General features: G+C 40.7%; 1 protein-coding gene across 3 annotated transcripts in view; it reads left to right on the top strand.

Annotated features, from left to right (window-relative positions):
- Positions 1-27,042, top strand: part of apip (APAF1 interacting protein) — an 81,667-nt gene that overhangs the window by 33,634 nt on the left and 20,991 nt on the right. The window contains exons 1-3 of one of the 3 annotated variants that reach the window (XM_061887396.1): positions 413-495; positions 9,348-9,416; positions 11,212-11,312. In XM_061887396.1, the coding sequence (XP_061743380.1) occupies positions 9,351-9,416; positions 11,212-11,312 (167 nt within the window). In that variant the 5' untranslated portion in view covers positions 413-495; positions 9,348-9,350. Of the gene's footprint in view, positions 1-412; positions 496-5,597; positions 5,679-9,347; positions 9,417-11,211; positions 11,313-27,042 lie in introns of those variants that run through there. The other 2 variants (XM_061887395.1, XM_061887394.1) reach the window with 2 other exon arrangements.

Genomic DNA, 27,042 nt, shown 5'->3' on the forward strand with positions numbered 1-27,042 from the left:
CAATATTTTGCACTGTTATACATTTAATAAATCAGAACTGATGTCATAGTTCTGTATTTTACTTCTTTACCTCCTTTTTTTTCACCAAAAAATGGTTTTCTCTGATTAGGGGGTACTTGAATTCAAAAATCTACATTATACATTTTAAGGGTTCATCTTGTTGATAACTGACCTTAATAAATCATTGAGTTTATAGGCAATTAAAAAAAAAAGTTTCAAACGATATAATTTGAGGGTGTTTGTACTTTTATAGTGTGGAGGGTTCCGAATAAAAACAATACAATAAAATACTAATACAAACAAATACACAGCACCAAATTGCTCACACTTCAATTAGAAAAATCTGCCAGAGATGTACTACTATACACTGCCCTGTAGGGAGCAGCAGTCTGCTGAAGACATCCGGTTTGCTGGAAACACAAATGAAGAAGAAGACCTGCTAAGCGCATGCGCATTCATTGCTTTTTTTTGTATAGCTAGTGCGGCTATAAACAGGTAAACATTCACACATTCATTAATGCCCATATCCTATTTTTTGTATTCTTGCTTTGTTAACGCTGCCTTTAGTCGGAGTTAATTACTTTAACGGAGGACGTTTTACGTCATTAACGTAAGCAAAACTTGCGAATAGCTGTCACTAGTGACGTACTCTACAGTGTTCATACACTATCCATCCATTTACTACCGCTTATGGTTTAAATAATGGTGCTCCATGTCGTCATTTTCTCACTGTAATTTGAATAGGGTCACTATACCGACCAACTACCGTCGGCAGTGTGTTGAACAGCACATATCAATCAATCAATCAATGTTTATTTATATAGCCCCAAATCACAAATGTCTCAAAGGGACTGCACAAATCATTACGACTACAACATCCTCGGAAGAACCCACAAAAGGGCAAGGAAAACTCACACCCAGTGGGCAGGGAGAATTCACATCCAGTGGGACGCCAGTGACAATGATGACTATGAGAAACCTTGGAGAGGACCTCAGATGTGGGCAACCCCCCCCCCTCTAGGGGACCGAAGCAATGGATGTCGAGCGGGGTCTAACATGATACTGTGAAAGTTCAATCCATAGTGCTCCAACACAGCCGCGAGAGTTCAGTTCAAAGCGGATCCAAGACAGCAGCGAGAGTCCCGTCCACAGGAGACCATCTCAAGCGGAGGCGGATCAGCATCGTAGAGATGTCCCCAATCGATACAGGCGAGCGGTCCATCCTGGGTCTCGACTCTGGACAGCCAGTACTTCATCCATGGTCATCGGACCGGACCCCCTTCACAAGGGAGGGGGGGACAGAGGAGAAAGAAAAGAAGCGGCAGATCAACTGGTCTAAAAAGGAGGTCTAATTTAAAGGCTAGAGTATACAGATGAGTTTTAAGGTGAGACTTAAATGCTTCTACTGAGGTAGCATCTCGAACTGTTACCGGGAGGGCATTCCAGAGTACTGGAGCCGAACGGAAAACGCTCTATAGCCCGCAGACTTTTTTTGGGCTCTAGAAATCACTAATAAGCGGAGTCTTTTGAACGCAGATTTCTTGCCGGGACATATGGTACAATACAATCGGCAAGATTGGCTGGAGCTAGACCGTGTAGTATTTTATACATAAGTAGTAAAACCTTAAAGTCACATCTCATATCTGCGTAGTTTAGGACAAATAATTAACAGTTTATGCATTTCTTGCTATAACAACACGTGCAGTTCAGCAGACCCTTGTTGCTAGGCAGAAATATGCATTTTTTGGCCATGAAAAAAAGGTTTGCCAGTCTCACCCAGCTACTGCAGGGGGTCCCCAACCACCGGACCGGGGACCGCTACCGGTCCGTGACGCATTTGCTACCGGGCCGCACAGAAACATTAGTTGTGTGAATCCTCCAAAGCAGGGGTCACCAACCTTTTTTGAAACCAAAAGCTACTTCTTGGGTACTGATTAATGCGAAGGGCTACCAGTTTGATACACACTTAAATAAATTGCCAGAACTATGTGAAACCTTTCAAATCCGGTTTCAGGGCAAATCACTCCACGGAGACAGCCCTCGCAAAAATGACTAATGATCTATTGCTAACGATGGATTCTGATGCGTCATCTATGTTGCTGCTCCTCGATCTTAGCGCTGCTTTCGATACTGTCGATCATAATATTTTATTAGAGCGTATCAAAACACGAATTGGTATGTCAGACTTAGCCCTGTCTTGGTTTAACTCTTATCTTACTGATAGGATGCAGTGTGTCTCCCATAACAATGTGACCTCGGACTATGTTAAGGTAACGTGTGGAGTTCCCCAGGGTTCGGTCCTTGGCCCTGCACTCTTCAGCATCTACATGCTGCCGCTAGGTGACATCATACGCAAATACGGTGTTAGCTTTCACTGTTATGCTGATGACACCCAACTCTACATGCCCCTAAAGCTGACCAACATGCCGGATTGTAGTGAGCTGGAGGCGTGTCTTAATGAAATTAAACAATGGATGTCCGCTAACTTTTTGCAACTCAACGCCAAAAAAACGGAAATGCTGATTATCGGTCCTGCTAGACACCGAACTCTATTTAATAATACAACTCTAACATTTGACAACCAAACAATTAAACAAGGCGACACGGTAAATAATCTGGGTATTATCTTCGACCCAACTCTCTCCTTTGAGGCACACATTAAAAGCGTTACTAAAACGGCCTTCTTTCATCTCCGCAATATCGCTAAAATTCGCTCCATTCTGTCCACTAAAGACGCCGAGATCATTATCCATGCGTTTGTTACGTCTCGTCTCGATTACTGTAACGTATTATTTTCGGGTCTCCCCATGTCTAGCATTAAAAGATTACAGTTGGTACAAAATGCGGCTGCTAGACTTTTGACAAGAACAAGAAAGTTTGATCACATTACACCTGTACTGGCTCACCTGCACTGGCTTCCTGTGCACTTAAGATGTGACTTTAAAGTTTTACTACTTACGTATAAAATACTACACGGTCTAGCTCCATCCTATCTTGCCGATTGTATTGTACCATATGCCCCGGCAAGAAATCTGCGTTCAAAGGACTCCGGCTTATTAGTGATCCCCAAAGCCCAAAAAAAGTCTGCGGGCTGTAGAGCTTTTTCATTTCGGGCTCCAGTACTCTGGAATGCCCTCCCGGTAACAGTTCGAGATGCTACCTCAGTAGAAGCATTTAAGTGTCACCTTAAAACTCATTTGTATGCTCTAGCCTTTAAATAGACTCCCTTTTTAGACCAGTTGATCTGCCGTTTCTTTTCTTTTTCTTCTATGTCCCACTCTCCTTGGTGGAGGGAGTCCGGTCCGATCCGGTGGCCATGTACTGCTCGCCTGTGTATCGGCTGGGGACATCTCTGCGCTGCTGATCAGCCTCCTCTTGGAATGGTTTCCTGCTGGCTCCGCTGTGAACGGGACTCACGCTGCTGTGTTGGATCCGCTCTGGACTGGACTCTCGCGACTGTGTTGGATCCATTATGGATTGATCTTTCACAGTATCATGTTCTCATAGTCATCATTGTCACCGATGTCCCACTGGGTGTGAGTTTTCCTTGCCCTTATGTGGGCCTACCGAGGATGTCGTAGTGGTTTGTGCAGCCCTTTGAGACACTAGTGATTTAGGGCTATATAAGTAAACATTGATTGATTGATTGAATTTGCTCAATTTACCTTTAATATATATATATATAAATGGGTATTTCTGTCTGTCATTCCGTCGTACATTTTTTTTCCTTTTACGGAAGGTTTTTTGTAGAGAATTAATGAAGAAAAAAACACTTAATTGAACAGTTTAAAAGAGGAGAAAACAGGAAAAAATGAGAATTAAATTTACCGGCCGCACGGAAACATTAAACATTAAATGTGTGAATCCTCCAAAGCAGGGGTCACCAACTTTTTGAAACCAAGAGCTACTTCTTGGGTACTGATTAATGCGAAGGGCTACCAGTTTGATACACACTTAATAAATTGCCAGAAATAGCCAATTTATATATATATATATATATATATATATATATATATATATAAATGGGTATTTCTGTCTGTCATTCCGTCGTACATTTTTTTTCCTTTTACGGAAGGTTTTTTGTAGAGAATTAATGAAGAAAAAAACACTTAATTGAACGGTTTAAAAGAGGAGAAAACAGGAAAAAAATAAAAATTAAATTTTGAAACACAGTTTATCTTTAATTTCGACTCTTTAAAATTCAAAATTCAACCGAAAAACAGAAGAGAAAAACTAGCTAATTTGAATCTTTTTGAGCAAATTAAAAAAATAATTAATGGAACATCATTAGTAATTTTTCCTGATTAAGATTAATTTAAAAATGTTGATGACATGTTTTAAACAGCTTAAAATCCTATCTGCACTTTGTTAGAATATATTACAAATTGGACCGAGCTATTTTTCTAACAAAGACAAATCAGTATTTCTTCTAGATTTTCCAGAACAAAAATTTTAAAATAAATTCAAAAGGCTTTGAAATAAGATTCAAATTTGATTCTACAGATTTTCTAGATTTGCCAGAATATTTTTTATGAATTTTATTCATAAGTTTGAAGAAATATTTCACAAATATTTTTTGTCGAAAAAACTGAAGCTAAAATGAAGAATTAAATATTTTTTTCTTTTTCTTTACAATAAAAAAAAATCTATTTACTTGAACATTGATTTAAATTGTCAGGAAAGAAGAGGAAGGAATTTAAAAGGTAAAAAGGTATATGTGTTTAAAAATCCTAAAATCAATCTTTAAGGTTGTATTTTTTTCTCTAAAATTGTCTTTCTGAAAGTTATAAGAAGCAAAGTAAAAAAATAAATGAATTTATTTAAAAAAGTGAAGACCAAGTCTTTAAAATATTTTCTTGGATTTTCAAATTCTATTTGACTTTTGTCACTCTTAGAATTAAAAATGTCGAGCAAACCGAGACCAGCTTGCTAGTAAATAAATACAATTTTAAAAATAGAGGAAGCTCACTGGTAAGTGCTGCTATTTGAGTTATTTTTAGAACAGGCCATTGGGGTACTCATCTGGTCCTTACGGGCTACCTGGTGCCCGCGGGCACCGCGTTGGTGACCCCTGCTTCAAAGCATTCACATTTATGGTTTTCTACACCAAAATTTGTCTATTTATTATTATTATTCAACAAGTTTTTCTTCTCCTGATTTTGGCGCGCTCTACCGTCCACGTTTTTCATCTGATTCTAACCGTTCCAATTTCAAACTGTTCAGCCTATTTGGGAATCGCGGGCTTTCCCTTAACAAATTCCAAAAATTCCCAGATTTGTCAGAATCCCAGGTTTTCCGGGACATTTTCTGCCATTCAAAATGAATTGGTTATTTTTCATATTTCCAAATTTTTCAACCCATCCATCCATTTCCTACCGCTTATTCCCTTTTGGGGCCTATCTCAGCTACAATCGGGCGGAAGGCGGGGTACACCCTGGACAAGTCGCCACCTCATCGCAGGGCCAACACAGATAGACAGACAACATTCACACTCACATTCACACACTAGGGCCAATTTAGTGTTGCCAATCAACCTATCCCCAGGTGCATGTCTTTGGAAGTGGGAGGAAGCCGGAGTACCCGGAGCGAACCCACGCATTCACGGGGAGAACATGCAAACTCCACAGAGAAAAATCCCGAGCCTGGATTTGAACCCAGGACTGCAGGACCTTCGTATTGTGAGGCAGACGCACTAACCCCTCTCCCTCCGTGAAGCCCAATTTTTCAAACTATTCTACCTTCAACACATTCCACCGTCCTGTGAATTTAAACTATCATTTTTTCCAAGTTAAAAAATATTCCAGATTTTTCCAGAATTCCTAGTTTTCTAAAGCCCTATTTCCACCCATTTTTCTGGTGACTACTCCTCTCACGTTTCGCAACACCCTTTACCGTTCCACCATCAAAACATTGCTCTTAATTAGGACAAAAAACTAAACTGTTTTTTGAACTTGAAAACTTCCCGGTTTTCCCGAAATTCCAGGAATTCCGTATTAACATTGCTCAATTCAACATGTTGAAGTGAAGTGAAATATATTTATAAAGCGCTTTTCTCTAGCGACTCAAAGAGCTTTGTATAGTGACGTTTTCCCGAAATTCCAGGAATTCTATATTACCATTTCTCAATTCACCATGTTCAATCAATCAATCAATCAATGTTTATTTATATAGCCCTAAATAACAAGTGTCTCAAAGGGCTGCACAACCACAACGACATCCTCGGTAGAGCCCACATACGGGCAAGGAAAAACTCACCCCAGTGGGACGTTGACAATGATGACTATGAAAAACCTTGGAGAGGACCGCATATGTGGGGAACCCCCCCACCCCTAGGGGACCGAAAGCAATGGATGTCGGGCGGATCTAACATGAAAGTCCATTCCATAGTGGATCTAACATAACCGTGAGAATCCAGACCAAAGTGGATCCAATAAAGTAGCGAGAGTCCCGTCCAAAGTGGAGCCAGCAGGAAACCATCCCAAGCGGAGGCGGATCAGCAGCGCAGAGATGTCCCCAACCGATACACAGGCGAGCGGTCCATCCTGGGTCCCGACTCTGGACGAGCGGTCCATCCTGGGTCCCGACTCTGGACAGCCAGTACTTCATCCATGGCCAACGGACCGGCCCCCTTCCACAAGGGAGGGGGGGGCACAGGAGAAAAAGAAAAGAAACGGCAGATCAACTGGTCTAAAAAGGGGGTGTATTTAAAGGCTAGAGTATACAAATATGTTTTAAGATGAGACTTAAATGCTTCTATTGAGGTAGCATCTCGAACTGTTACCGGGAGGGCATTCCAGAGTACTGGAGCCCGAATGGAAAACGCTCTATAGCCCGCAAACTTTTTTTGGCCTCTGGGAATCACTATCTTGAAGTGAAGCGAATTATATTTATATAGCGCTTTTCTCTAGTGACTCAAAGCGCTTTACATAGTGAAACCCAATATCTAATTCACATTTTTAAACCAGTGTGGGTGGCACTGGGAGCAGGTGGGTTAAGCGTCTTGCCCAAGGACACAATGGCAGTGACTAGAATGGCGGAAGCGGATATCGAACCTGCAACCCTCAAGTTGCTGGCACGGCCGCTCTACCAACCGAGCTGTACCGCCCACTACCATGTTACCACTTCAACATTTCTCAATCAATTTGAAAAATTCCAAACACCAACCATTTCAACTTTTTCAGAACATTCAAGTTTTTTACCATTTAAAAAAATTCTCGCTTTTCCCGAAATTCTCAAATTTTTTAGAAATATGTTATTTAATTCAATGGGACATTTTTCAAAGTCCCACAATTCCCACATTTTTCATCTGATTCACACTGTTCCAATTTCAAAATATTTCACTTCAACTTCAGCATTGGAGCATTCACATGCAATTCCTTCAGGAATTTCCTCATCGAGTTAATTTATAAACTACTGCATTTTCTCCCACATAACTTCTGCCTGGCCCACTAAACACACCAAAAAGCGTGTTAATGGATGTACATTAATGGACATATAACAATTTTAACGTGCCAGATTGTAGCCAAATGCAAATTTTTCATGCTCAATTTTTTTGCTGTTTTTATCCGCCACACGTAGAAAGCCAGTCCAGGAAAATAATGCATACATTAAACCAGTCCCTGGTAGAAATAAGGTTGGGGAACCCTGCACTACAATGATAAGGACCCATGTCTATTACTTCGTAATAAGTGTGTAAATCGGGGGTCAGCAACCCGCGGCTCTTTAGGATTGAAAATGGAAAACATGGGGAATTTGTTTTTTGTTCTAGTATGTCTTTTGTTTGAGGACAAACATGACACACACCTTCCCAATTGTTAGAAAGTCCACTGTGTAATATGTTTGTGTGTATGCTTCACTGATGAGAGTATTTGGTGAACATCGTTTCGTCCTACTAATTCTGGCGGTTCTTGAACCGCCGGAATTCTTCTTCTTCTTCTTAGTGCATTCACGCACAGCATGAAACTTTTGGTGGACAAAATGACACAAAGAAGGGGTGGAAGATTTTACATGTAAACAAACTGTTGCATCACAGTCCACCATAGCGTGGACCGTGACGCAACAGTTTGTTTACATGTAAAATCTTCCACTCCTTCTTTGTCTCATTTTGTCCACCAAAGGTTTCATGCTGTGCATGAATGCACAAAGGTGTGCTTTGTTGATGTTATTGACTTGTTGGAGTGCTAATCAGGCATATTTGTTCAGTGAATGACTGCAACCTAATCAATGCAAACATGCTATTTAGGCTAGCTGTATGTACATATTACATCATTATCCCTCATTTGTAGGTATATTTGAGCTAATTTAAAGTCTTTTAATTTCATTCTCTTTATATATAATTTAGTTTTGCATGTCTCATGACACATTATCTGTATGTAATATTGGCTGCATTTCAGATAGTTTTTTTGTGTGCCATGTTGTTCCGGACCACAGCAAACTTTACCTAGCTTGCCAAAGACTGTAATAACTTGGACATACACATCCATACATTTTGGCCTTTAAAAGCCAGTCATTTCCAGGAGTTATTTCACCTTCTGGGTAGCCTCTGATTTACTAATGGTTTCTAATGTTGTAAATATTAAATTTCAACCTTTCTGTCAACGTGGATTTGCTTCAGTCCGCGACACATAATCATTTTGATAATAGGCTATTATTGCTAATATAGACACTTATGTCATGTGTTGCCTTCATTACAAGACTTACGTACGGCTTTTCATTTTTTGCAGCTCCAGACGTATTGGTTTTTCTGTATTTTTGGTCCAAGAAGGCTTTTTCAACGTTCTGGGTCGCCGATCCCTAGTGTAGTTGAATCATTGCCCTTTTTTGAATATATACAATAAGCATTTTAAGAAAAGTGACACATCTGTAGTGATTATGTAGAAGCAGACGAGCTTCTATACTTGTAAAAGCTTGTTTTACAACACAAAAGCCCATTCAAATGTCAATTAATAGTATACAGGCTTGTTAGAGTAGGTAAAATACCATAGTGAAATACTCTGATTTCCATGTATACTTTCCGTATAAAAAAACAACTTGTATACTTAGTGTGTTGAAAAATTACCGTGCAAGTACACTATCATGATTGCATTTATTGCGTTTATCTTTGTTAAAAAAAACAATACTGCATCATTAGGGTTTAGATTAGGTTACATGCTGTGTTTAAGACCGCTATTAAGATCATTGCCATAAAATGTAATCAATAGATGGAAAGGGTGATGAAGGAGAGGAGTTACTCAGAACTGTAAACACCCTGTTATGCTTTTTGCAAGACTTCTCTGATCTACTGTTTTTTGTTTTTTTTCAAGAAATATTTTTGCTATGTTTAATTCCATGTGGCTGTTTTCTGACAGGAAATGTCGTCATCGTGTGGCACCAACAAAGATGACCACGTTGAAGGTCGAGGCTCGGCAAAAGAAGAGGTAAACATCTTCACTTGACGGATAAAGAGTAGAAACATGTTTCGTTTTAAATGCTGTAAAATAAATGAGGGCACATATTAAAACATCCATCCATCCATTTTCTACCGCTTATTCCCTTTCGGGGTCGCGGGGGGCGCTGGCGCCTATCTCAGCTACAATCGGGCGGAAGGCGGGGTACACCCTGGACAAGTCGCCACCTCATCGCAGGGCCAACACAGATAGACAGACAACATTCACACTCACATTCACACACTAGGGCCAATTTAGTGTTGCCAATCAACTTATCCCCAGGTGCATGTCTTTGGAGGTGGGAGGAAGCCGGAGTACCCGGAGGGAACCCACGCATTCACGGGGAGAACATGCAAACTCCACACAGAAAGATCCCCAGCCTGGATTTGAACCCAGGACTGCAGGACCTTCGTATTGTGAGGCAGACGCACTAACCCCTCTTCCACCGTGAAGCCCATATTAAAACATATAAACAGATAATCCAACATAGAGCTGCTGCTCCGCCTCCGCTTGGGATGGTTTCCTGCCGGCTCCGCTGTGAACGGGACTCTCGCTGCTGTGTCGGATCCGCTTTGGACTGGACTCTCGCGACTGTGTTGGATCCATTATGGATTGAACTTTCACAGTATCTTGTTAGACCCGCTCGACATCCATTGCTTTCCTCCTCTCCAAGGTTCTCATAGTCCTCATTGTCACCGACGTCCCACTGGGTGTGAGTTTTCCTTGCCCTTATGTGGGCCTACCGAGGATCTCGTAGTGGTTTGTGCAGCCCTTTGAGACACTAGTGATTTAGGGCTATATAAGTATTGTGAATTATATTTATATAGCGCTTTTCTCTAGTGACTCAAAGCGCTTTACATAGTGAAACCCAATATCTAAGTTACATTTAAACCAGTGTGGGTGGCACTGGGAGCAGGTGGGTAAAGTGTCTTGCCCAAGGACACAACGGCAGTGACTAGGATGGCGGAAGCGGGAATCGAACCTGCAACCCTCAAGTTGCTGGCACGGCCACTCTACCAACCGAGCTATACCGCCCCCAAACATTGATTGATTGATTGATAAGGAATGAAAGGTGCAAAATACACCAGCGCCCCTCCGCGACCCCAAAGGGAATAAGCGGTAGAAAATGGATGGATGGAAGGTGCAAAACACCTTTAGTCTGACCTAAAACTTTTGTGACATCAAAGAAAAATCAACGCTCCTTGAACTAAGACATGGGTAACATGTAACCATTACACTGAAAATTCATCGTTATTGGCGAGCATTTGCTTGAAATAATGCCTTGTAAATTTAAAATAGTCAGTTGCATATTAGCAAACAATAAACAAGTTGTTTTGTTTTAATCACCGCTGTAATCGAATCCAAGGTGATGATGTTGTTTAATAGTACAGCTCTATTGTCATGCACAAGCACACAAAGGCGTGCAATGTGGGCTTGTCATGTCATTAACACAATTGTTGTTCTTCTTCAGTTATTAATGGTCACAGCCACTCAATAAAAAAAAAAAAAAAAATAGTCCTCGACGTGACTTAGTATGCGTCAGGTTGAGTATACCTTCAGTGTCACATGCATTGTGGGAGTAATATATTGCAAGTCCTTTACAGCTACATAATTAGTGCTTGTCTTGGGGAAGCTGTACACTAATAATTCACTAAAATGTCATAATTGTGTCTGGACTGTTAAGTTTCACCACTTCTGCACCATTTCACTGAACTTTAAGTTACTATTTAAAAACTGCTGAAGCGAAGCAATAATCATTTATTGTACAATGTTCTGACTGTTGTAGGACAAGGAGCATCCCCGTGTACTCATTCCCGAACTCTGTCGGCTCTTCTACCAGCTGGGATGGGTGACGGGGACCGGAGGAGGGATCAGCTTGAGAAGAGGGTTCGTGTTTCATGTGTCTTTTTTTTTTTGGTTCACGTCACAGTTAAAATAAGTGAAGTATATTTATATAGCGCTTTTTCTCTAGTGACTCAAAGCGCTTTACATAGTGAAACCCAATATCTAAGTTACATTTAAACCAGTGTAGGTGGCACTGGGACCAGGTGGGTAAAGTGTCTTGCCCAAGGGGACAATGGCAGTAACTAGGATGGCAGAAGCTGGGCTCGAACCTGCAACCCTCAAGTTGCTGGCACGGCCACTCTACCAAGCGAGCTATACCGCCCCACAGAATATTGTATCAAACATCACTATATACATTTTATTTTTTATTATTGTTTAGTTTGACAAACTATGCAAAAAACTATGCAAAAAAATGTTCTGCAGGTGAACATTGTGGTTTATCTACTGTGAGACCTCAGTAATGATTATCTCATCATTCTATGTATTTTGACAAAGGTGCACAGCATAAACTTCTTCCCAGCTTGTTATTGATCAAGGGTGACGGGTCAAATGCAGACAATAATTTCGCCACACCTAGTGTGTGTGACAATCATTGGTACTTTACTTTACTTTACTTATTAACTTTGAGGGAGTGGGAAAAGACAGTGAACACAGATCAATATTGGTGTTTGTCTGTTCATCCGTACAGGTAATACCAGTGCTTCTCAAACTTTTCCCCAAGTACTACCTCCGAAAAAACTTGGCTCTCCAAGTACCAGCATAATGACCAACATTAAATACAGTAGTTCAGTAGGCCTAATTATTCATTAAAAACAAAGCCGAGGTTTTATTTTACAAGTGTATTTAATATTGTTGGCCATTGTAACAATAACGGACTCTATTTGAACCACATATAAACTATTGCAATATATATATATTTATATATATATATATATATATATATATATATATATATGTGTGTGCATATATATATATGTATGTATATATATGTATATATATATATATATGTATATATATATATATATATATACACATATATATATATATATATATATATATATATATATATATATATATATATATATATATATATATATATATATATATATACACATATATATATATATATATATATATATATATATATATATATATGTGTGGGAAAAAATCACAAGACTACTTCATCTCTACAGAACTGTTTCAAGAGGGGTTCCCTCAATCATCAGGAGAAAATATATATATATATATATATATATATATATATATATATATATATATACACACCGTATTTTTCGGACTATAAGTCGCAGTTTTGGCCGGAGGTGCGACTTATACTCAGGAGCGACTTATGTATGGAATTAATAACACATTACCATAAAATACCAAAACATTTTATTTGGCTCATTCACGTAAGAGACTAGACGTATAAGATTTCATGGGATTTATCGATTAGGAGTGACAGATTGTTTGGTAAACGTACAGCATGTTCTATATGTTATAGTTATTTGAATGACTCTTACCATAATAAGTTACGTTAACATACCAGGCACCTTTTTAGTTGGTTATTTATCCGTCATGTAACGTACACTTATTCAGCCTGTTCTTCACAATTCTTTATTTATTTGAAATTGCCTTTCAAATGTCTATTCTTGGTGTTGGGTTTTATCAAATACATATTCCCCAAAAATGCGACTTATTCTCCAGTGCGACTTATATATGTTTTTTTTTTCCTTCTTTATTATGCATTTTCGGCCGGTGCGACTTATACTCCGGAGCGACTTATACTCCGAAAAATACGGTTTATATACTTCCTGGGCATGACGTTAAAGTGCATCCGCCAGTAGTGGCTCCTCTATGGGGTCTTTGGGCACTAGGAGGTGAACCCCTTTATGACTGGTACCCCCGGTGGCTCCTAGCCAGGGATACAGTGAAGACTTCAACGGCGGAGCAGGCGGAAGACAGTAGATTTAATAACTACTACAACGGCTGCCATGGCGGAAGAAGGCTGCAGCAGAAAAGGGGCCTCCAGTCGCCTTGGACTCCATGCCACTGGACTCTGACTCGATTCTGTCGAGGATCGTGTGGTGACTGTCTGTGCACAAGTCTCCCCACGTTAAACAAAGTCACGCACAGGTATCCTCCATAAAGCGATACCCCCCTACCAGGTGGCTCGTCATACTCGTTCGAGTGACCGCCCTTCTGGCCACCGTAGTCAGACGTACTACCAGACCTTTTCATCTAAGAAATTACTTGAACATAGCCTGTCTGACAAAATTAAGTTGGCCAAAAGATCTCAAAAAGCTGCAACAAAATGCCACGATCCAAAGAAATTCAAAGAACGGATGAGAAAACAAAGTAATTGACATCTATCAGTCTGGAATAGGTCCTAAGATTTTAGGACTCCAGCAAGCCGTGGTGAGATCCATCATCCACAAATGGAAAAAACATGGAAAATTGTAAACCTCCCTACAAATGGCCAGCTCCAAAAAATTACCCAAAAAGGACAGTGATGACTTATCCAGGATGTCAAAAAGGAACCGAGGAAAACATCTAAAGAACTGCAGGCCTCCCTTGCCTCAGTGAAGGTCAGTGTTCATGACTCAACCAATAAGGAAGAGACTGGGCAAAAAATGCATCCATGGCAGAGCTCCAAAGCGAAACCCACTGCTTATCAAAAACAACATAAGGCTTGTCTTACTTAAAAAAAAAAAAAAACATCTGAATAATTACAAAGACTTTTGGGAGAATATTCTTTAAACTTACTGTGCGTCTCGTTACAGCTGGTAAAAATGTAACATTATTTCTGAAAAGGAACATTATACCAACAGTAGAACATGGTGGTGGTAGTGGGATAGTCTGGGGCTGCTTTGCTGCTTCAGGGCCTGGACCACTTACTGTGATTGATGAACCATGAATTCTGCTCTTTACCAGAAAATCCAAAAGGGGAATGTTCGGCCATTAGTTCGTGACCTCAAGCTGAAGCACACTTGGGTACTGCAGCAGCACAACGATCCAAAGCACACCAGTTCTTCAACTTCTGAATGGCTTTAAAAAAACAAAATTAAGGTTTTATAGTAGCGTAGTCGAAGTCTGGATTTGAATCTGATTGAAGTGCTGTGGCATGGCCCTAAAAATGCTGTTCATACTCGAAAACCTCCCAGTGTTTCGGAATTAAAACAATTCTGCCAAGAACAATGGGCCAAAATATCTCCACAGAGATGTGCTTGTTTTAGAAAAGGGGCAATTGCTTTTTCATACAGGGCTATATGTCTTTGAATAGTTTTTTTCTTGATAATGGATAAAATCACAATTCAAAGCTGCATTTTACGTCCACCTGGGTTAATACAATTTTTTTGATGATATTATACATTGAAACGGGGAGACAATACAACAACAAAAAAATACTCTTTCATAGTACTGTACCTACATCTGCATGCTGGTAGGAAATTTGCTGGTGCACACAGAGGAATACAATCAAGTCTTATACTCTTCATATTCAGGGTTTCCGTTGTAACTAAAATGGCAAAATGACAAAATTAATTCTGCAGAAAATTTTAAAACAATGGGCTGTGCCATAATTGTGTTTGAGCATCCAACCATTTGTTAGTTGTGTTAAAGACTATGTTCTGATTCATGGAGAATTTGGATCACTCATAGGAGATTCTATTTCTATTCCTGGGGTGTTGCTAATGTCACAACGTCCCACCTAATGAATACTGGCGATGGTCAAGCTAGCTCTGTTTTCAATGGGTACTAGTTTCCATTTTAGCTTTTCAAGGAAAAAATGCCATATGCTTGTGTTGTCGGCTATAGGAACCGTTCAAATCGCGGAAAGAATACACGTTTCTTCAGAGTTCCTAGAGAGGTTGTCAAAAAGTGCAGAAAAGTGCAAGATTTAACAAAACCACGACCCAAAGAGCGTGCAGCTCACACTCCAGTCCAAGGGAGCAGGGTTTACAGCAATCCCTTAGATCTGGGGTCCCCAACCACAGAATATTTTTTTTTGCATTTTTATTAAAAAAAAAAAAAATAATAATAATAATTTTGTATTTTTATTTTTATTAAATCAACATAAAAAACACAATATACACGTACAATTAGTGCACCAAACACAAAAAACTCCCTTTTTCATGACAAAAACGTCCCTTTTTCATGACAAATAAAAAAAGTAAAAAAAAAAGGGTTCCCTCCCCCCCCCGGGGCCGCGGGACAAATTATTAAGCTTTGACCGGTCCGCGGTTACAAAAAGGTTGGGGACCACTGCCTTAGATAAGGGTTTAATTGATATGATTTTAACGGTTATTATTTACCATTTACCGTATTTTTCGGATTAGAAGTCTCATTTTTTTCATAGTTTGGTGCGACATATACTCCGGAGCGACTTACGTGTGAAATGATTAACACATTACCGTAAAATATTAAATAATATATCTCATTTGCGGAAGAGACGAAGAAAACATCAGCAATCGTCACACACACATCAGCAATCGTCACACACACGTCAACCAGTAAGAATTCAGCGGGGGAGGGTCATGGCAGAAGTGCATTGTGGGTCATGGGATGTTAACTGCTATATGCTACATGCTACTGCCGTTGCTATTAAAATGGATCATTTCAACGTTGGCAGTAACTTCAGCCCTTCTCAGTTAACTTAAACTGAGGAGGGCTGAACAAAAATGGCACCGAAAAGGAAATCATGTACTGCAGATTAAGAGCTGGACGTAGTGAAATATGCAGCAGAAAACGACAAGAGGAAGCGGCGCATACCTTTGGAGTTGGCAGAGTTGTTTAGAAGCGACATCGAGGAAGAAGATTTCATGGGATTTATCAATTAGAAATGACAGATTGTTTGGTAAACGTATAGTATGTTCTATATGTTATAGTTATTTGAATGACTCTTACCATAATATGTTACGTTAACATACCAGGCACCTTGTAAGTTGGTTATTTATGCGTCATATAACGTACACTTATTCAGCCTGTTGTTCACTATTCTTTGTTTATTTTAAATTGCCTTTCAAATGTCTATTTTTGGTGTTAGATTTTATCAAATACATTTCTCCCAAAAATGCGATTTATACTCCAGTGCGACGTATATATGTTTTTTCCCTTCTTTGTTATGCATTTTTGGCCGGTGCGACGTATACTCCCGAGCGATTTATAATCCGAAAAATACGGTAAGTGTCGTCTTGATATTATTTGTATTTCTTAAACACATGTTTGCAATAAGTGTTTCGAAAAGCACCAACTTGGCAAGTCTAAATAAAAAGAAAGAAAATGTGAACAAAACCTAAATGAGTTAAGTTTTTAACAAAGTCAACAATCGTAAATGAAACTTTCAGCACATACACCATGTTGAGATCTATAGTTATATTTAGATAAAGGCGGGGGAAAAAACACGCTACTTGTAAATGATGTGCACAACAGCAAAAAAAATGGAAGCTTAGATGCTAAGTTAAATCATCAAAATCATCTTTAACTGAGCCACAACAAAGCTTATAAATCGCTCCGGAGTATAAATCGCACCGGCCGAAAATGCATAATAAAGAAGGAAAAAAACATATACAAGTCGAACCAGAGTATAAGTCGCATATTTGGGGGAAATTTAGTTCAAGTACCTAGGAGTCTTGTTCACGAGTGGGGGAAGAGTGGATCGTGAGATCGACAGGCGGATCGGTGCGGCGTCTTCAGTAATGCGGATGTTGTGGTGAAGAAGGAGCTGAGCCGGAAGGCAAAGCTCTCAATTTATTGGTCGATCTTCGTTCCCATCCTCACCTATGGTCATGAGCTTTGGGTCATGACCGAAAGGATAAGATCACGGGTACAAGCGGCCGAAATGAGTTTCCTCCGCCGTGTGGCGGGGCTCTCCCTTAGAGATAGGGTGAGAAGCTCTGCCATCCGGGAGGAACTCAAAGTAAAGCCGCTGCTCCTCCACGTCGAGAGGAGCCAGATGAGGTGGTTCGGGCATCTGGTCAGGACGCCACCCGAACGCCTCCCGAGGGAGGTGTTTAGGGCACGGGGAAGACCCAGGACACATTGGGAAGACTATGTCTCCCGGCTGGCCTGGGAACGCCTCGGGATCCCCCGGGAAGAGCTAGACGAAGTGGCTGAGGAGAGGGAAGTCTGGGCTTCCCTGCTTAGGCTGCTGCCCCCGCGACCCGACCTCGGATCAGCGGAAGAAGATGGATGGATGGATTTATTTGATAAAATCCAACACCAAGAATAGAAATTTGAAAGGCAATTTAAAATAAACAAAGAATGGTGGACAACAGGCTGAATAAATGTACGTTATATCAGTGGTCCCCAACCTTTTTGTATCCGCGGACCGGTCAACGCTTAATAATTTGTCCCGCGGCCCGGGGTGGTGGGGGGGGGACCCTTTTTTTTATTTATTTTTTTTCTTTATCATGAAAAAGGGATGTTTTTGTCATGAAAAAGGGAGTTTTTTGTGGTTGGTGCACTAATTGTAAGTGTATATTGTGTTTTTATGTTGATTTGATTAAAAAAAAAACAAAAAAAACATTTATTTTATTTTATTTATTTTTTAATAAAAATGAATAAAAAATTATTCTGCGGCCCGGTACCAATCGGTGGTTGGGGACCACTGCGTTATATGACACAAATAACCTGCATATTCACTACTTGCAGCTTGTAACCTGCAATATATGATTTCCTTTTTGGGGCCATTTTGTTCAGCTCTTCTCAGTTTTTATAAGTTACCCCCAACGTCGAAATGATCAATTTTCATAGGTACGGAAGTAGTAGCAGGTAGCATCTTTCTTTTTCACAATGCACTTCTGCCATGACCCGCCCCCGCCAAATTTTTCTTGGTTGACGTGTGTGTGTGTGTGAGGATTGCTGATATACACCTAGTCTCTTACGTGAATTAGATAAATAATATTATTTGATATTTTACGGTAGTGTGTTAATAATTTCACACATAAATCGCTCCAGAGTATAAGTCACACCCCCGGCCAAACAATGAAAAAAAACAGCGATTTCTAATCCGAAAAATACGGAATTTACCCGGGAGGGTCTTGATACCAATTTCCTTCAGCCAGTCACACAGAAAGAAGTTGTAGACCTCCACACTTTTCCAAGCTTCCTTCTTTTTTGGCGCGTAGAATGGCGTCTGGTGCACAATCGTTCGATATGTCTAGGAACGCGACCGACGAAATCCTTGATATTACTCGACAAATCTTTTTTTGATAAGGTAAAGGGATCTATTCCATTGCACAGTTTGATTTATTTTCTTGTACCGCAGAATCAGAATTAGAATCAGAATATTTTTATTGCCGTTGTTTGAGAACGGGTTCAAAAACTAGGAATTTTTCTTGGTGCAATCGTGCAACATATTTCATTTCATTTTTTATTTATCTCCTTCATTGATGTGCATCTCTGATCGATAGACAATTATAGCTCAATTATACAATTTTACATGTACACACCAATGCCTGAGAAGGAGCAGGATGAAGAAAAATCTTATATTTTCCTGCCCCCTTCAGCATAATACGTAGTCTTACTTCAAGGATATCATACAAACTAGGGGTGTGGGAAAAAAATCAATTCGAATTAGAATCGCGATTGAAAATCAATTCTAATTTTTAAAAAAAATCGATTTTTTTATTATTTTATTTATTCTATTTGTTTTAATTTTTTTATCAATCCAAAAAAACAAAACACAGGCATACCATAACAATTCAATCCAATTCCAAAACCAAACCTGACCCAGCAACACTCAGAACTGCAATAAACAGAGCAATTGAGAGGAGACACAAACACGACACAGAACAAACCAAAAGTAGTGAAACAAAAATGAATATTATCAACAACAGTATCAATATTAGTTATAATTTCAGCATAGCAGTGATTAAAAATCCCTCATTGACATTATCATTAGACATTTATAAAAATAAAAAAAAAAGAACAATAGTGTCACAGTGGCTTACACTTGCATGGCATCTCACAAGTTTGACAATACACTGTGTCCAATATTTTCACAAAGATAAAATAAGTCATATTTTTGGTTTGTTTGATATTTAAAACAAATTGACATTTTTGCAATCAGTTGATAAAACATTGTCCTTTACAATTATAAAAGATTTTACAAAAAATCAACTACTCTGCTTGCATGTCAGCAGACTGGTGTGGATCCTGCTGAAATCCTATGTATTGAATGAATAGAGAATCCTTTTAAATTGGAAAAAAAAAGGTTTTGAATCGAGAATCGTGTTGAATTGAAAAAAAAATCGATATTGAATCGAATCGTGGGACACCCAAAGATTCGCAGACCTAATACAAACCAACAAATACATCCAAATGTAATGAAAACAAACAAAAAAACACACAAGAAAAACACAGCAAGTGCAAAACTTCATGAAGTACAAACCGAACAAAGAAAATAATAATAATAATATACACCTCACGGAATGATACAAAACAAATAAATAATAAATAAAAAGCAAAATATAAACACTTATGGCTGTCCATATGATCTTATTGTTCTGTCTTTATATATTTTTTTTCAGTTGGAATATATTTCTACAATCTTTAATCTCATTGTAAAGAGAATTCCATAGTTTAACCCCCACCACTGATGTACACATTTGTTTTAAAGTTGTCCTTGAGTACTGATGTTTGAAATGACCTTTTCTTCTATGCTCTGTATTCTCAGAAGTGATGACAAACACTTTTTGTAAATTTGCTGGTAATATTTTACCTTTCGCCTTAAACATGACACAACATCTGTAGCTTTACTAGCTCCTGCAGTTTCAGTAATCCAGATTTAATAAATAATAATGTTAGTGTGTTCTAAGTAATCTACTTTGTGAATAATCCTTATAGCTCTTTTCTGTAGTTGATACAATGTCTTTGTTTCTCTTATATGTGTTCCCCCACACTTTCACACAGTAGCTGTTATATGGCAATATATTGTAAGTGCACAATACAATATACGCATTGCCCTATAATCTAACACAGTGGTTCTCAAATGGGGGTACGCGTAGCCCTGGGGTTACTTGAAGGTATGCCAAGGGGTACGTGAGATTTTTTTTAAATATTCTAAAAATGGCAACAATTCAAAAATCCTTTATAATTATATATATTGAATAATACTTCAACAAAATATGAATGTAAGTTCATAAACTGTGAAACGAAATACAACAGCTAGATTTTTCTCATAAATATTGATGTTAAGGATTTCTTTTTTTGTGAAGAAATGTTTAGAATTAAGTTCATGAGTCCAGATGGATCTCTATTACAATCCCCAAAGAGGGCACTTTAAGTTGATGATTACTTCCATGTGTAGAAATATTTGTTCAGAATTTAATCACTTGTTTATTTTTCAACAATTTTTAGTCATTTTTATATTTTTCATTTCCAAATAGTTTAAGAAAGACCACTACAAATGAGCAATATCTTGCACTGTTATACAATTTAATAAATCAGAAACTGATGACATAGTGCTGTATTTTACTTCTTTATCTCGTTTTTTCCAACCAAAAATGCTTTGCTCTGATTAGGGGGTACTTGAATTAAAAAAATGTTCACAGGGGGTACATCACTGAAAAAAGGTTGAAAACCACTGATCCAACACATATTTTACCTTGTTTAATATAAAAATACTCTTGGACATTTTTTTCCGTACATGTGCAATATGAGATTTCCATGTCAGACCATCATCCAGTATCACTCCTAAAAATCTAAATTCAGAAACCCTTTCAATATCAACAACATAAAACACATATAAAGTAAATCTGCTTTTTGCGGGAAGATACTTTGCGTGCTCCGCAAAGGTGGCGACTTGTCCATGGTGTATGCTAGAGAGCTGCTAGCGGGGTGTATAAAATAGTCAGGAAGTCTCATGAATACAAAGGATTATGGGTATTTGTTGTGTTGCGTTTATGTTGTGTTACTGTGAGGATGTTCTCCCGAAATGTGTTTGTCGTTCTTAATTGGTGTGGCTTCACAGCGTGGCGCATATTACTAAGAGTGTTAAAATTGTTTATATCAACCATTAGTGTACTCTGTGTCACCCAGTATGCCTTGCAGTCGTGTGCGTGTCTGCGGAAACCACACACAACATGATGTTGGACTGACAAGTAGATCCTACATGTTGTAGAAGGCGACAAAGCCAATGGCTTCAAAGGACGCCCTAATACTTATTATCTGGGTGACTACCGGCAGTCATTCAGGAGAATAATAGCGTCTCTTATTGTCTTCTTCGCGATATGACACGGGTCTTAAATGGCTCTTTGAATGGCAAAGGATACCGATCACAGAACCATGCATATCAAATATTTCCGGATGGTTCAACCGCCGGGCTTCACGGTGGTAGAGGGGTTGGTGCGTCTGCCTCACAATACGAAGTTCCTGCAGTCCTGGGTTCAAATCCAGGCTCGGGATCTTTCTGTGTGGAGTTTGCATGTTCTCCCCGTGACTGCGTGGGTTCCCTCCGGGTACAAAGACATGCACCTGGGGATAGATTGATTGGCAGCACTAAAAAATTGGCCCTAGTGTGTGAATGTGAGTGTGAATGTTGTCTGTCCATCTGTGTTGGCCCTGTGATGAGGTGGCGACTTGTCCAGGGTGTACCCCGCCTTCCGTCCGATTGTAGCTGAGATAGGCGCCGGCGACCCCAAAAGGGAATAGGCGGTAGAAAATGGATGGATGGGTTCAACCGCCACCCGCCCGAATCTAATTAAAATCAATTTTTTCCTCATGTCAACCTCCCGACCCGCGGTTTATCCGCGGACTCTGCGGATGAGACCGCAAACCGCGCATCTCTAGTGTATGCCTTCCGCCCGATTGTAGCTGAGATAGGCTCCTGCACCCCCCGCTACCCCAAAAGGGACAAGCGGTAGAAAATGGATGGATGGATAGTTTGCGCGCTGCTTGCTGTACAACAGCCATCTTTTCTTGGTCGACCACCATTGGTTTTTACTTCCGGGAAGAAGTCCCGTGTCGGAATACAAGCAATTTGTGGGACCTTAATGCATGTGCTTGTACGGTTAGTGGAAGTAATGAGATCCCTCGGCCTGCCATTAAAGCCATTATCGTAGTAGAGCCCAACAATGTGAAAAATATTAGTTTTACATTTGTTTATTCAACACATGTTACCTCGGGGACAGTGGCTGGTTTCTTTAAACTGCCTCTTTTATTTCCGTGGCTTGTGTGCTGCACCAAAGGAAAAACATCCCGATTTTGTAACAGCTTTAAAATGTGTTATAGCAGCTGGTTTTATCTAATCAAAGCTCGAAAGACTTTTTCATCCCCCCCCACCCCCTTTATGCTGTGCATAATGCTGTGGTAATGGCAAAAACACATTATCGAATGAAAGGGGTGATTTTGTAAATGAAATATGAATATTTTACACCAAAATTTTGACAGCTTATTTCTTCTGTGAATAAAGCAGGGTGATAGTGAGGACAGGAAATATTGATAGTTTTAATGTTGGGTTGTTTTGTACTGCGCATAGGGGGATAATTCACACTTAAAACCTGTGGCGTAGGCTTTATAACTTGTTACTACCCATTACGTTAATAGGGCTTTCAACATGAAAGCAATTTCCAACTTTGACCACATACTCAGGGGGAAAATGACTCATCAGGCAGTCATTGAGCTGTATTTACATTGCACCATTCCACTGCATTCACTTGGAACAAAGCAAAGTATTAGAAGTGTTTTTATAATGTCTTTGAAAAGTGTATTTGTGTTGAATCATAGTTTTCACACACCATTAAGCACACTTTACAGCAAGGAGAACAGCAAGAGTTTGGCTGTGGGTCACGGTTTTGAGAAGGATTTTAGGTTTAAAACATCCATTGTGGTTTAGGAGTGGAATAATTCACAAAATGTACGGTTTGGTTTGTTTTCGATGTACGTTGTAGTTCTTTTTAACACTCTGAAATATTCAATAATCCCATAATCCACCATTACTATTTATCTGTTGTGGTTCTTAAGAAAATATATTGTAAAATAAAAGTTAAAAATAGCTTGTGAAGCTCTATGACCATTGAATGAGTGTAAACAATACACTGTACCAAGGACGCACAGTCACTGGGTAAGCAGGTGAGGTAAAACCTCACTTGTGTTGATTAAAAAAAAAGATTGATAACTAAATATTAATATTTTTTTCATTGAACTCAATCAATCAATCAATGTTTATTTATATAGCCCTACATCACAAATGCCTCAAAGGACTGTACAAACCATTACGACTACGACATCCTCGGAAGAACCCACAAAAGAGCAAGGAAAACTCACACCCAGTGGGCAGGGAGAATTCACATCCAGTGGGACGCCAGTGACAATGCTGACTATGAGAAACCTTGGAGAGGACCTCAGAAGTGGGCAACCCCCCCCCCTCTAGGGGACCGAAAGCAATGGATGTCGAGCGGGTCTAACATGATACTGTGAAAGTTCAATCCATAGTGGCTCCAACACAGCCGCGAGAGTTCAGTTCAAAGCGGACCCAAGACAGCAGCGAGAGTCCCGTCCACAGGAAACCATCCCAAGCGGAGGCGGAGCAGCAGCGTAGAGATGTCCCCAACCGATACACAGGCGAGCGGTCCATCCTGGGTCCCGACGAGCGGTCCATCCTGGGTCTCGACTCTGGACAGCCAGTACTTCATCCATGGTCACCGGACCGGACCCCCTCCACAAGGGAGGGGGGGACATAGGAGAAAAAGAAAAGAAGCGGCAGATTAACTGGTCTAAAAAGCAGGTCTATTTAAAGACGAGAGTATACAGATGAGTTTTAAGGTGAGACTTAAATGCTTCTATTGAGGTAGCATCTCGAACTGTTACCGGGAGGGCATTCCAGAGTACTGGAGCCCGAATGGAAAACGCTCTATAGCCCGCAGACTTTTTTTGGGCTTTAGGAATCATTAATAAGCCGGAGTCTTTTGAACGCAGATTTCTTGCCGGGACATATGGTACAATACAATCGGCAAGATAGGATGGAGCTAGACCGTGTAGTATTTTATACGTAAGTAGTAAAACCTTAAAGTCACTCCTTAAGTGAACAGGGAGCCAGTACAGGTGTAATTTGATCAAACTTTCTTGTTCTTGTCAAAAGTCTAGCAGACGCATTTTGTTTGCGTTACACATGTATTTTCTTTATGATTACAATCATTTTTCTAATTATTTATTTTCCTGATCTTTATTCTTACTAATAGGAATATAAATACAGCAAAATCCTACTTAGGTACCCTGTAGTACCTTCAGACGGTCCTTAATGTATTGTGTTGGCGTACGTGAGCTAGAAGCTGCTTGTTGCTAGCATCAGCTTTTGTTTAAAAATACTTTATTTACACAGTTGAGCCCATAGGACTAGATAATACAATCCCACAGATTAATCAGCATTTAGAGTTGAGTGGGGGGTATGGGGCAAAAGCTTCACTGGGGTCTTCAGGTGGGTGTTTCGTTGATATGCCCACGACACCTCCGGAGGGCTCAACGGCGACATCTGGCGTCCCAGGTGCGCCCCCTTCTGCCTTTACGTCTCGATGTCATTTAGCAGTCCAGTTTGGGTCCTTTCTCCTGAACCATATCCACCTGCTACTTCGTTCAGCAGCATCTGACAGCGACTTGACAGCCCGCCGGAAGGCCTGACCTCTCAATCCCATTCCTTTCAGGAGCTTGGTTGTGGACGTAGCAACGAAACTTCTGCACCCGACTTCAACTGGTAGCACTCGGGCACGCCAGCGGCGCTGCTCTGCCTCGGCTGATATGCTCGCATACCTCAGTTGTTTGCGCTCACATGCTTCACCAACTGCAGCTTCCCATTGTACAGTTACTTCAACAATGAACACAATCTTCTGGGAGGTTGACCACAAGACCAGGTCCGGCCTGAAGCTAGTTGTAATGATTTCAGGCGGGAAGATGAGTTTCTGTTCCAAGTCAACCGGCATTTTCCTGTCCCAGACAGAGTCCAGTAGAGATGCGCGGATAAGCAATTATCTCATCCGCAGCCGCATCTCCAAAGTGATCATCCACCCGCCGTACACCCGAACCAACATTTTATCAGGACCGTACCCGCCCGCCAACCGCCCGCTGAAATACATCAGAGGCTGTCTGCTTTTTTTCCACTCACAGAGCTATTTAAACTTGTTTCACAGAATATCAAACAAAACTTTATCTAAGTGATCACTGCAAACTCATTCTTTGACTCTGCTCCCTTGGACTGCGTGAGCTGCATGCTTTTCTCATCGATGTTTCCTAAAATGTTGCAGTCTTCCGCCCTTTTCGATTACCTCTCGAGGAACTCTGAAGAAACATTTACCCTTTTCGCATTTTGATCGATTAGTACAGCCAAAAACAACACAAGCATAGGGCATTTTTTCTTCCAGAAAGGCTAAATGGCGCAGAGTACCCATTGAGAACAGAGATATTTAATGAGCGGGATTTGACGTCTGTAAGATCCAAGCAAGCTCAAAATTGTCTCCAAACTGGACTTTTAGACAAAAAATAAGGTAATCAGACTTATAAGTAAAGTATGGGCTTTCCCTGGCAGAGGATAGTTGCATTTACTTCCCATACAAATGAAAGTTATTTACAAATATGTTTTATTTCCATGATATTTTGCATTAACAGTATATACTGTTTCCATCCATCCATCCATCATCTTCCGCTTATCCGAGGTCGGGTCGCGGGGGCAGCAGCCTAAGCAGGGAAGCCCAGACTTCCCTCTCTCCAGCCACTTCGTCTAGCTCTTCCCGGGGGATCCCGAGGCGTTCCCAGGCCAGCCGGGAGATATAGTCTTCCCAACGTGTCCTGGGTCTTCCCCGTGGCCTCCTACCAGCTGGACGTGCCCTAAACACATCCCTAGGGAGGCGTTCGGGTGGCATCCTGACCAGATGCCCGAACCACTTCATCTGGCTCCTCTCGATGTGGAAGAGCAGCGGCTTTACGTTGAGCTCCTCCCGGATGGCAGAGCTTCTCACCCTATCTCTAAGGGAGAGCCCCACCACCCGGCGGAGGAAACTCATTTCGGCCGCTTGTACCCGTGATCTTATCCTTTCGGTCATGACCCAAAGCTCATGACCATAGGTGAGGATGGGAACGTAGATCGACCGGTAAATTGAGAGCTTTGCCTTCCGGCTCAGCTCCTTCTTCACCACAACGGATCGATACAACGTCTGCATTACAGAAGACGCCGCACCGATCCACTCTTCCCCCACTCGTGAACAAGACTCCTAGGTACTTGAACTCCTCCACTTGGGGCAGGGTCTCCTCCCCAACCCGGAGATGGCACTCCACCCTTTTCCGGGCGAGAACCATGGACTTGGACTTGGAGGTGCTGATTCTCATTCCGGCCGCTTCACACTCGGCTGCGAACCGATCCAGTGAGAGCTGAAGATCCCGGCCAGATGAAGCCATCAGGACTACATCATCTGCAAAAAGCAGAGACCTAATCCCGTGGCCACCAAACCGGAACCCCTCAACGCCTTGGCTGTGCCTAGAAATTCTGTCCATAAAAGTTATGAACAGAATCGGTGACAAAGGACAGCCTTGGCGAAGTCCAACCCTCACTGGAAACGTGTCCGACTTACTGCCAGCAATGCGGACCAAGCTCTGACACTGATCATACAGGGAGCGGACTGCCACAATAAGACAGTCCGATACCCCATACTCTCTAAGCACTCCCCACAGGACTTCCCGAGGGACACGGTCGAATGCCTTCTCCAAGTCCACAAAGCACATGTAGACTGGTTGGGCAAACTCCCATGCACCCTCAAGAACCCTGCCGAGAGTATAGAGCTGGTCCACA

Source organism: Nerophis ophidion, linkage group LG25 (assembly GCF_033978795.1).
Source record: "Nerophis ophidion isolate RoL-2023_Sa linkage group LG25, RoL_Noph_v1.0, whole genome shotgun sequence".
Taxonomy (NCBI): Eukaryota; Metazoa; Chordata; class Actinopteri; order Syngnathiformes; family Syngnathidae; genus Nerophis; species Nerophis ophidion.